Source organism: Suncus etruscus, chromosome 1 (genome assembly GCF_024139225.1).
Source record: "Suncus etruscus isolate mSunEtr1 chromosome 1, mSunEtr1.pri.cur, whole genome shotgun sequence".
Classification (NCBI taxonomy): domain Eukaryota; kingdom Metazoa; phylum Chordata; class Mammalia; order Eulipotyphla; family Soricidae; genus Suncus; species Suncus etruscus.
The window spans coordinates 85,824,439-85,836,665 of record NC_064848.1 but is presented as its reverse complement, the minus strand read 5'-3'; the positions used below and the strand labels follow the sequence as shown (position 1 = coordinate 85,836,665).

General features: G+C 39.3%; 1 protein-coding gene across 1 annotated transcript in view; it reads left to right on the top strand.

Moving 5' to 3' along the window:
- FAM133B (family with sequence similarity 133 member B) overlaps window positions 1–12,227 on the top strand; it is a 36,856-nt gene that overhangs the window by 2,382 nt on the left and 22,247 nt on the right. Inside the window, exon 2 of the mRNA XM_049784928.1 lies at window positions 8,293–8,390. Within this exon, the coding sequence (XP_049640885.1) occupies window positions 8,293–8,390 (98 nt within the window). The remainder of the gene's footprint in view (window positions 1–8,292; window positions 8,391–12,227) is intronic.

The window sequence follows — 12,227 nt, the reverse complement described above, 5'->3', positions numbered from 1 at the left end:
TTTTAGTGAATTGTAGGGGATTTTTTTAATTTGTTTTTTATGTTTTGGGGCCACACCAACAGCACTTAGGTGTTACTCCTACCTCTGCATTCAGAAATTGCTCCTGGCAGGCTCTGGGAACCATATGGGATACCAGAGATTGAACCTGGGTCTGTTCCGAGTCTTCCAGCACAAGATAAACACTCCACAGCCCTATGACTTGTAGTTTTTTTTTTGTTTTGTTTTGTTTTTGGTTTTTGGGCCACACCCGGTAACGCTTAGGGGTTACTCCTGGCTATGTGCTCAGAAGTCGCTCCTGGCTTGGGGGACCATATGGGACGCCGGGGGATCGAACCGCGGTCCGTCCAAGGCTAGCGCAGGCAAGGCAGGCACCTTACCTCTTGCGCCACCGCCCGGCCCCCACTTGTAGTTTTTGATATGCAAATCTTCCATGTTCTTTATGTTCATTCCTAAATACATATAATTTGAATGCAATTAAATTTTTTCTTTTTTTTCTTTTTTTTTTTTTTTTTTTTTTTTTTTTTTTTTTTTTGTGGTTTTTGGGTCACACCCGGCAGTGCTCAGGGATTATTCCTGGCTCCAGGCTCAGAAATTGTTCCTGGCAGGCACGGGGGACCATATGGGACGCCGGGATTCGAACCGATGACCTCCTGCATGAAAGGCAAACGCCTTACCTCCATGCTATCTCTCCGGCCCCTTTTTTTTCTTTTTTTAATAATATATTTATTTAAACACCGTGATTACAAACATGATTGTAGGTCAGGTTCAGTCATAAAAAAGAACACCCCCCTTCACCAGAGCAACATTCTCACCTCATCTCCCTCCTCACCCCCTGCCTGTATTCAAGACAGGCATTCTACTTTATTTTATTTTTAAATGTGTAGCGATAATTAGAAAAATTCCAGCATTTATTGTTTATAGTTTACACATTTTTTATCATACATATTTAAAATTTTCTAGCATATATTGCAAAATGTATGTGGTAATGTCTGCTGTGCAGCGGCTACCCTAAAGTACATGTCACCCTATTTTAAAATAATCTTCATACCTGATTGCTGTGATGATGGCTTCCAGAAGTATATAATAGTAACAAAAAATGAACATCCTTGCTTGTGCCAACCTCAGATGAAAGTATCATTTTTTGCTATTTAGTGTAAAATTACTGTAAGTTTATTGCATGTGGCTGTTTTTGTCTTGAGTACTATTCCTTCAATCTATTGCATTTTTTGTTCAAAAAAACATTTAAAAAAATTTAAGACTTAGTAGGACAGGCCATACTAAGTTTTGCTGAGTATTTTTGTCATGAATGGATGGATGTTGAATCTTGTCAAAAGCTTTCTCTGAATCAGCTGTAATTTTTTATTTTTTATTTTCCTTTTGATGATGCAATATATGTTAATTGATTTCCTTATGTTGAATTCCAGAAATTAATTCTGTTGAACCTTGGATATGTGATACTTTTGATGTAGTCTTAGATTGCTTCACTAAGAATTTTTGTATCTATGTTCATCTTGTTTACCAGTATCTCTGTTTTTGGTATTACTAGAAATGCTGCCTTTGAAGACAGGAAGGATTCCTGTTTCTTTAATATTCTATAAGAGCTTGAGGAGTACAGATAATTTGCCACCTTTAAAATTCCAGTAGCATTCACTGGTGAACCCATCTGGAACTGGGTCTTTGTTCTTGAAAATATTTTTACCTACACTTCAAGTTTTCTTACTCATGATTGGTCTGTTTTCTGCTTCCTCCTGATTTGGTTCAATCTCAAAAGGTTCTAAGATTATTTAAATTCATCACTTCTAGATTCTTAGAAGAGAAGCTTCTGTAGACTTTTGTTTTTATGGACTAACTATTGTAAAATCTCTCCTTTGTTCTTGGTCCAACTTATTTCTTACCTTTATTTACTCATGAGTCTAGCTAAGGGCTGTCAATCTTGTAGATCCTTGGAAGTTGGGAGTGAGGGGAAAGAGAGCTCCTGGGGCTGGACAGATAAAATACAGCGACTAAAGCCAATCTAGGTCCAATTCCAGCACTGTATATGGTCTTTTAAGCACAGAGCCAGGAGTAAAGCCCTGAGCACTGCCAGATATGGTTCAAAAGCCATACATATCAACTAAACAGCTCCTGGTTTCTAGTATCTTTGGTTTTGGTTGTGTTTTTTTTGGGGGGGGGGTTGTTTGTTTGTTTGTTTCTGGGCCACACTCAGCTGCTCTCAGGAGTTTACTCCTGGTTCTTTAGTCAGAAATCATTCCTACCAGGCTCAGGGGATGCCAGGGATTAAACCCAGGTCAGGTGCATGCAAGGCAAATGCTCTACCCACTGTACTGTCTCTTTGGCCCCAATCAGCTCCTGGTTTTTGTTGTAACTTTCCTTTCCTATTTTGTTTTTCCTGTGTGTGTGTTTGTGTACTATCTCTCTGGCCCCAACCAGCTCCTGGTTTCTGTTGTAACTTTCCCTTCCTTTTTTTTTTTCCTGTTGTTTTTTATTAGTTTAACAAACTGTGGGATTAGGTGGCTTATATTCAGATTTTTTTTCTTGTTTCCTAAAGTAAACCTTCACTGCCATTTGGTACCACTTTTGCTGTATTCCATAGATTCTGGTAGATTGCCTTCAATCTTATCTGTCTTATGGAATCTTTTGGTTTCTTTCTAAACCCAGTGATTATTTAAATGTATGTTGAATTTTAAAAGTTTGGGGCCGGAGAGATAGCATGGAGATAAGGCGATTGCCTTTCATGCAGAAGAACAGTGGTTCGAATCCTGGCATCCCATATGGTCCCCTGTGCCTGCCGGGGGCAATTTCTGAGCCTAGAGCCAGGAGTAACCCCTGAACACTGCGGGGTGTGACCAAAAAAAAAAGTTTTCCATGCTTTTCTATTATTAACTTCATGGAATTGTGAGCTGAAAAAAATACTTGAATTTTTTTTTAACTTGATGTACACTTGAATTGTGCTCTAACAAGTGCTTTATCCTGAAGATGTGTTCCCTATGTAAAGGAGATAAATATTTCAGTTTTGTGACATAATTTAGAAGGTCCTTTTATGTACCAGTTCAAGATTGGGGGGTGGCCGGCTACACATTCTGGGCTTACTCCTGGCTCTGAGCTCAAGAATTACTCCTGGTGGGCTCCAGGAACCAGGTGGAATGCAAGTGATCACACCTGGGTCTGCCATGTGCAAGGCAAACCCTCTACAATCGCTCCAGCCCCACTTGTCTAAGATTTTTATTAATTATTTTTTATTAATTTGTCTCTTACTACCCTCATTTAGGAAAGAAAGTCCAGACTCCCCACCAGCAATTCTCAGCTAGCAGGTGTGGCATTTGAGAGAGAGGGCCTAGGGATATGATGCTCCAAGCCTGTAATGTTGACTTAGCAGTGCTGGGAATCTCCAAGGTCAGTCTTGTGCTTCTGGGACCTCCAGGACTTCAACTGACAGTACTTGGAAATTGAATGCTTGGGAAGTTTGTGCTGGGAATGAATCCAGATTGGGCATAAAGCTAATCATATGCCCTAACTGCTGCGTTCTGTCTCCTGGTCCCTTCATTATTTTCTTATATACTAGTTATATGCTAGTCCCTGCAATTTTTAGTCACTAATCTGTGTGGTTTCTGACGATTGAGTCTGAATGTGTGCATGTGTTTATAGTCAGAATTTGTGTCTTTGATTAGCATTAGAATATTGGATTTTTTTTAACTCAGCATCTCAGTGTGCTATCATTTCTTTTTAAAACTTCGGATTTTCTTCTCTTTTCTTTTGGCTTTTGGGTCACACCTGGCCACACTGAGACTCAGAGATTACTCCTGGCTTGGCGCTCAGAAATCGCTCCTTGCAGGCACAGGGCACCATATCCTTGGGATTCAAATCACCGTCCATCCTGGATCAGCTGCTTGCAAGGCGCAAACGCCCTACAGTTATGCTATCTCCAGCTCCTGGATTTTCTTTTCTGATCTGGATCCGTTCAGCCACTTTGCTTTTTTAATGAGAGTTCAGTACATTGATATCTAGAGAAATTACTGATATAAGGAAGGATTTGTTATTTTTGCCATTTGATCTTTGCTTTTTTTTTTTTTTTTGGTTTGGTTTTGGGGCCACACCTGGCGGTGCTTATAGCTTGCTTATGTCTCTGTGCTCAGAATCACTCTTGGCATGTTTGGGAACAGACTTAGGTGCCAGAGACCAAACTTGGATTAAGCACATGCAAAACAAGCACCATAATGCACATTTAACTATCTGTCTACCTCTATCCTTTATTTTTTATTCACAAGGTTATTCAATATACGTAACGGCTGATTTAGATACTGTCAGTGTCCTCCTCTGTTGTTCGTCTCCTCTGTTGTTCGTCATTCCTTCAGCTATAAGTGGTACCCTTGATACTTTGTAAGATTATTTCATTCTCTTCTTGCTTGCCAGGTTTACTTTGAGAAATTTGAGATTGAACCTTTAGTCTTTTCCTCTGTCTCTGAGATTTTGCTTATTGCTGCTTTAAGGAGTCTGTCTCTTTGGGTATTGTCATCATAATTATAGTGTGTCAGTGTTCTGTTTGGGTTTACTTTGGCACTCTTTGTGCCTCCTGGACCAGAGTTCCAATATCTCTCAATTTTATAGAGCTCTCAGCAATATTTCTTCAATCAGCCATTTCCTTTCCTTTTCATCTTTCCTCTCTAGGGTTCTCATGATTTTAAAAAAAGGTTGGCCTCATGGTATTTCTCTTCATTTTTGTTTTTCCTTTTTATTAATGGAGTTATGCACTTTTTCTTTGGAGGGGGGTCACTGATTTTATTTTCAGTATCATCCATTCAACTGCTCAGACTTGAGTGATTTTTGTTTTGTTTTGTTTTGGGGCCACACCCAGTGATGCTCAGGTACTCCTGGCTATGTGCTCAGAAATTGCTCCTAGCTTTGGGGACCATGTGGGTCATCCAGAGATCAAACCGTGGTTCTTCCAACGTCAGCACATGCAAAGCAAATGCCCTACCACTTGCGCCACCACTCTGCCCCCCCCCAGAAGCGATTTCTGAGCACATAAGGCCCAAAGACAAAAAAATTTTTATTTTTAAATCTAATTTTCGGGCCCGGAGAGATAGCACAGCGGCGTTTGCCTTGCAAGCAGCCGATCCAGGACCAAAGGTGCTTGGTTTGAATTCCGGTGTCCCACATGGTCCCTCGTGCCTGCCAGGAGCTATTTCTGAGCAGACAGCCAGGAGTAACCCTGAGCATCGCCAGGTGTGGCCCAAAAACCAAAAAAAAATCTAATTTTCTGAATAATTTCTGGTTTTAGAACCTTTATCATTTTTACCTGTAAGAAAAATATGCTTTCATTTCAAGTACCGGGTAGTACTATTTAATCACATAAAAATATTTCTCAGTATATGTTGCCTTAGTGATTTTATATTATGTCCTCTGCCAGGGAAATATGGAAATACTTACAACATACTGTTTTACATGTGGAAAATGTTCATTTTTATAATTTCTTAAAGAAAGTGCAACAAGGGCCCAGGGAGATAGCACAGCGGTAGACGAGCCTATCCAGGATGGATGGTGGTTCGAATCCCAGCATCCTGTATGGCCCCTGTGCCTGCCAGAAGTGAATTCTGAACGCAGAGCCAGAAGTAACCCCTGATCACCGCCAACCAAAAAAAAAAAGGAAAAAAAGAAAGTGCAACAAATATATTGTATAGTTTTGCTTTTTTTTTTTTTTGTAGTGTTAGCATTGGATTTTTAACTTTTAATGAAATCAACTTTGATAGTAGCCTTTTCAACTAAACTATTTTATAGAAGTAAAAGTCAGATTTGATGATTGTAGGAAAGTAAATTTTAATAGAATCTCTTGTTTGGCATTGTAATACAAAAAGAAACAAGCTTTACTTTTTCAGTATGTTTTTTAGGAAATATCTCTAAAATGTATTCTGCTATTGTAAGTGCCATATAAAGGATAAATTATAATTTTGTAGACTTATTGTACTGAAGTATGCATGACAGTTCGTCATTTTTAAATGTATAATTCAGTGACATGAAGTAGAGTACATTTGTATTTGTACAGTTAACAACTATCCATTTTCAGAACTTTTTCACTTCTCAAGTAAGATACTCTACCAATGCAACTGTAATTCCTATCACCTCTTCCCCCTCTTGTGATAACTTTTATTTACTTTTGTGCTTTTAATTGGTTTACTTTATATTTCTTATCTAAGTGGTATCCAAATTTTCCTTTTGTGTTTTATTTTGCTCTTGTTTCCAAGGTTCTGCATGAATTACTTTCACTTCTTTTCTAAAACTAATATTCCACTGTACATACCACATTTTGTTTACTCATTCATCCTGTTTGTACCTTTTTCATCTGTTGTGCTGTACACAGATACCTGTTTGTGTCAATACTTCCACTTTTTTTCTAATTTCACCTAGAAATGGAAGTGCTAGATCATATAGTAATTATGTTACTTTTCCAGTTTTCTGCCATTTTATGTTTCAATCAGTAATACATAAAGGTTCCAATTACTCCAAAGTTTAGCTATTTTGTTATTTTATTTCCAGTAATAGCCTTTCAAAATAAATGTAAAATGGCATCTTACTGTAGTTTGCTTTTTCATTTCCTTGGTATTTAGCAATGTTAAAAATATGATTTCATGTGCTTATTGGACATTTGTTTTGATTTTATTTTGGGGCCACCCAACGGGTTGCTCAGGAGTCACTACTCAGCCAGCTATGGGGACCATCTAGGGTGCTAGGATCAAACTCAGGGCAACTGCATTTAAGTCGAGAGCCCTACCCACTGTACTGTTTCTCTGACCCCATCTCTTGGACATTTGCTTACATTTTGGGGCAATGCCTGCACAGGTTCTACTTACATTTTTTAATTTTTTTTTTTTTTTGGCCGCATATCAGGATTTCTTTTTTTTTTTTTTTTTTTTTTTTTTTTTTTTTTTTTTTTTGGTTTTTGGGTCACACCCGGCAGCACTCGGGTTACTCCTGGCTCTCAGTTCAGAAATCACTCCTGGCAGGCTCAGGGGACCATATGGGGAACCAGGATTCGAACCGATGACCTTCTGCATGAGAGGCAAATGCCTTACCTCCATGCTATCTCTCCGGCCCCATATCAGGATTTCTTTTTTGTTTGTTTGTTTTGGGGGTTTTTTGGTTTGGGGGCCATACCCAGCAGTGCTCAGAGGTTACTCCTGCCTCTGTGATCAGAAATTGCTCCTGTCGGGCTCAGGGGACCATATGGATGCTGGGGATCTAACCCAGGTCCTTCCTGAGTTGGCTGCATGCAAGACATATGCCCTATTGCTATGCTATTGCTCCGGCCCTAACATCTCAAGATTTCTTTATACATCCTGAATATGAATCCCTAATTAGACACCTGATTTGCAAATACTCTCATTCTTTTTGGATTATTGTGATTTGTTTAATGGTGACTTTTGATAACTGAGGGTTTTTTTTTTTTTTTTGGTGTTTTGTTTTTGTTTGGTTTGTGGGCCACACCCAATGACGTTCAGGGGTTACTCCTGGCTATGCATTCAGAAATCTCTCCTAACTTGGGGGACCACATGGGATGCCGGGAGATCAAACCGCCGTCTGTCCTATGTGAGCCGCATGCAAGGCAAATGCCCTACTGCTGAGCCACTGCTCCAGCCCCCTGATAACTGAGTTTTGTTTAAGCATGTTTTTCTTTTGTTGCCCTGAATAATTTTACCTTTTATTTTATTTTTTAACTAAAATTGCAAATCAGTATGGTACATATAGTATTTCCTAAGATTGGGGAGAAACCAGATTAAGTGATGAATTTAGAGTTATAGATCTTTATTTAGACTCTTTGGAATTAATTTTTTTTAATTTGCCATGTGTCCTTCAATAGGATTGGTGGGCTTTATTTACAACACAATAGCACTGTAGAGTGCAATAAAGGTTTGGTTTGGTTAAATTAAAGATATATAAACACATTTTCTGGGCCCAAGAGATGGGTTCCACAGCAGTGATTAAAGTTATTATCATGCATGTAATGTTCCCAGGTTCAATACACTCAGTAATACGTATGTTCTCCTGAGCAGGAGGATTAAACTCTGAGCACAAGTGTATTAGAACAGTACCTCGTCCCCTCAAAAAGACCGTTAAATGTTGTTTTTCTTTTTGGAATTTTGGCCTTAGAAATGTTAAATTTAATTTTTACGAAGGAAAGTTGGATATTCAGATTTGCTTGTATTTAGTTGAACATAGTGTGCATTTATAAGGAAGATATATTAATTACTAAGAGTTTTAGCATTTTTTAAGGAATTAAATTTTTCTTCTTTCTTCAAGGCCTATATGAACCCCATAGCCATGGCCAGATCAAGGGGTCCAGTCCAGTCTTCCGGGCCAACGATCCAAGATTATTTGAATCGACCACGGCCTACCTGGTATTTGTGAAACAATCTACATATTTATATTTTAAGATTTTTGAAAGTTTATAACTAAGCAATTGTTATTATATAATGCTCATTTGATTTGTGTCTTTAAGTATGTGAAACACATGTAGGAGCATTAAAAGAAACTTTAGAATACTCATAGCTAATGTATTAACAAATAAATTTACATGTTCATCTTTTCTTGAATCCCCAAAATATACTTTAACTTTGCAGTGTTCTGCGCTGTACAAAATGGATGGTTGGTGAGGCTTTAGCTTTAGTAGGACGTTTGCCTTGCACTTGATAAACCATGGTTTGACCCTTGGTTTCCCATTTCAGGCCTCTGCGCTGCCAGTCATGAGTCACTCCTGAGCATCACTGGGTGTTGTGCCAATCAGCCCCCCCCACACACACACACATACACACATCACCACCACAACCCCCCCCCAAAAGAAAGAAAGAAATGGTGATTGGGTCAGGTAGATGTTTCACTGGCTAGACATCTTACAAAGATCAAAGCCCATACTTGATTGCTGGCACCAAATATTATCCCCTCGTTCTCTGATGACTGTCATGAGTGATCTCTTTCAAGTGCGGATGAAAAATCAAAACAAATGAGCAAAAACAAAATTTATTTGTGGTGGTTTGAATGTCTCCCCTTTGTAAGTAAGGAAGTTATAATTATAGACCTTGTGTCTAGTTTTTATCATAGCATGTTTAATTATTTGTCTTAAAATATTGTTTATCATGTGCCTGAAGCTCAATCATAAATAACTTTATAAAATCATGGTGCTCAATAAAAATTATTTTAAATACAAAATAAGATACAGTTTATTAACTTCAGAATTTAAGTATCTCTGCAAGCTGAAAAACTTGCTGAGAAGAATTCTTCCTTTGAATTTAATAGGAAGTGAGTCATTTTCATGAGTGCTGTTGTTAATCATTGTAGCATACCAGAAAATAAATGATCTCCAAGTAAAGTGACTTATCTTTAAACTTAGAATGAACTTTAAAGGAAAGTGCACAAGCAAGTATTATATTTACTTGTGTGTCTCCAATCCCAGATAGTTCAGAAGAACTTAGGCAGTTGCATTGTAAGATTTGTTACAGTGAACAGATCTGAGCCACAATCATGGAAAAACCCAACATGAGATGAAGGACCAGAGAGACCAGTTGTAGAGTTCAATATCTCCTTTCCTTTAAAGATGAGACTAGCTCGCTTCTTTTTAGCAGCAAGTTGTGATGGCACATGTAAAGTATAGTTAGACAATTACTACAAATTCAGTACCCATCTGTAGTCTTTATTGGGCACTAGTCAACCTCTTCCTATCATGTTTCTTTTTCTTTTTTTTTATTTCTTTTTTTTTTCTTTTTTCTTTTGGTTTTTGGGCCACTCAGCAATGCTCAGGGGTTACTCCTGGCTCTGTGCTCAGTAATCACTCCTGGCAGACTCTGGGTACCATATGAGATGCCAGGAATCAAACCCAGGTTTGTCCTGGGTCGGCCATGTGCAAGGCAAACACCTTATGGCTGTGCTATCTTTCCTGCTCCTCTATCAGGTTTACTTTTTTATTTGTTTGGTTTTAGGCCACACCAACGGCACTCAGGAGTTACTCCTGGCTCTGCACTCAGAAATCGCTCCAACAGGTTCAAGGGACCATATAGGATGCCAGAATTGAACCCAGGTTCATTCCTGGTCAGCTATGTGCAAGGCAGACACCCTACTGCTGTGCTATAGCTCCCACCCCCTGCCTATCAGGTTTCAAAATCCAAAATTGCAGAAGGCAAACAGGTGTTAAATGGTATTATTTTTACAGTCATTAAACCAAGAGGTTTATGCCCTCCATATCAGTTTTCCCAAGCAGTGTTCAAATGAATCTATGGGGCATTCCTGGTGAGTACCAACTCAGTAGTACTGTTTAGGCATAGCTGATCTGGAAACCACTAGGGCTCAGGGAACCTTGCACACCCCAAACAAAGCCTGGAACTTCTATGTGCCAGGCATACACTCTAACACTTTGAACTCTCTTCCTTAATCACAGTGAGCAGTCTTGTTACAATAAAATTGTAAAAATCCTGAAATTTGTGCTAGGAGATTGGACATCAGTTAAGGCACCTTCTGCACACAATTGATCCTCGTTCAGTCCCCAGCAGCACGTACAACACCCTCCTTCAGCACTTCTGGGAGTGGTCCTGAGCACAGGGCCAATACCATCCATACCACTGTTTCCATTCCCATCCCTAAAACAGATTCTGAAATGTAAGTTTCCATACACTAGCCAAGACTAATTTTATAAGCAAACTTTTCTAAACACCCCCAAGTAGCTGGGTACGCTGCATTATTAATTTTGTTATATAAAATTAAAGGTAAGTCTAAAATGAGTGGATCTGTAATAAAATTTAGTTAAGTAATTCACTCAAGACCTTTTTGTGGGGACCACATCCGGTGGCACTCGGGTTACTCCTGGCTCTGTACTCAGAAATTGCTCCTTGCAGATTTAAGGGACCATATGGGATGCCATCAAATCCAGGTCTGTCCCAGGTTGGCCATTTGGCTACGTGCAAGGCAAATGCCCTACTACTTTTTGGTTTTTTGTTTTTGTTTTTAGTTTTTGGTTTTTAGGTTACACCCGGCAGCGCTCAGGGGTAACTCCTGGCTCTGTGCTCAGGAATCGCTCCTGGCAGGCTCAGGGGATCATATGGGTGCCAGCATTCAAGCCACCAACCTTCTGCATGCAAGGCAAATGCCTTACCTCCATGCTATTTCTCCAGCCCCTTAAACTTTTAACTCACCCTTACAGTGAAAATAGAAGCTTTGTGACGTTAGGCAGATTTCTTTTTTATTTCCCCACCCTGAGCAGATTTCTTAATTCATTAAACTTCAGCATGTATCTGTAAAGGGGGGTAATAATACACCATATCATTGTGTTTCATTCAATAATAGTTTTTTTAGTATGTTAATGAAAAAATCCTGGCCAGTTTGAACTAAGTATCATTGAAAGACCTCTTTGGTTGTTTCTCTTAAAATCACAGTTTCCAGAAACCTATATAAATGAGAACATTATACATTTCTCACAAATTTGTTTTAAGGATGAAAGGAAAATGTACTTAAAAATAGTCCCCACTGGGGCCGGCGAGGTGGCACTAGAGGTAAGGTGTCTGCCTTGCAAGCGCTAGCCAAGGAAGGACCGTGGTTCGATCCCCCAGCATCCCATATGGTCCCCCCAAGCCAGGGGCAATTTCTGAGCGCTTAGCCAGGAGTAACCCCTGAGCATCAAACGGGTGTAGTCCGGGAAAAAAAAAAAAAAAGTCCCCACTGTATGTAATGTTTCGGTATATAAAATTCATGTTTAGGGGCTGGAGGAATAGTATATATGTATAGCAGGTAGTTTTCTTGCCTTGTATTCGGCCAACTCAGGTTCAATCCCTTGCACATCATATGGTCCCCTGAACACCATCAGGAGTGATTTCTGAGTGCAGTCAGGAGTAAGCCCTGAACACTGCCATGTACGACCCAAAAAGAGTAGAAAACATATTGAATTGGCTGGAGTGATAGCACAGTGGTAAGGTGTTTGCCTTGCACGCGGCCACACAGGACAAACCTCGGTTCAAAACCCGGCATATCATATGGTCCCCAGAGCCTGCCAGGAGCAACTTCTGAGCACAGAGCCAGGAATAACTCCTGAGCATCACTGGGTATGACCCAAAAACCAAACAAACATACAAAAAAAAAAAAAAAACTCAAGTTTATAGGAGTAATAAGTAATACCCAATAGATTTTTAATATTTCACTAATGCTTTTTACTTTTTTGTTTGTTTTTGGGTCACACCCGGCATTGCTCAAGGGTT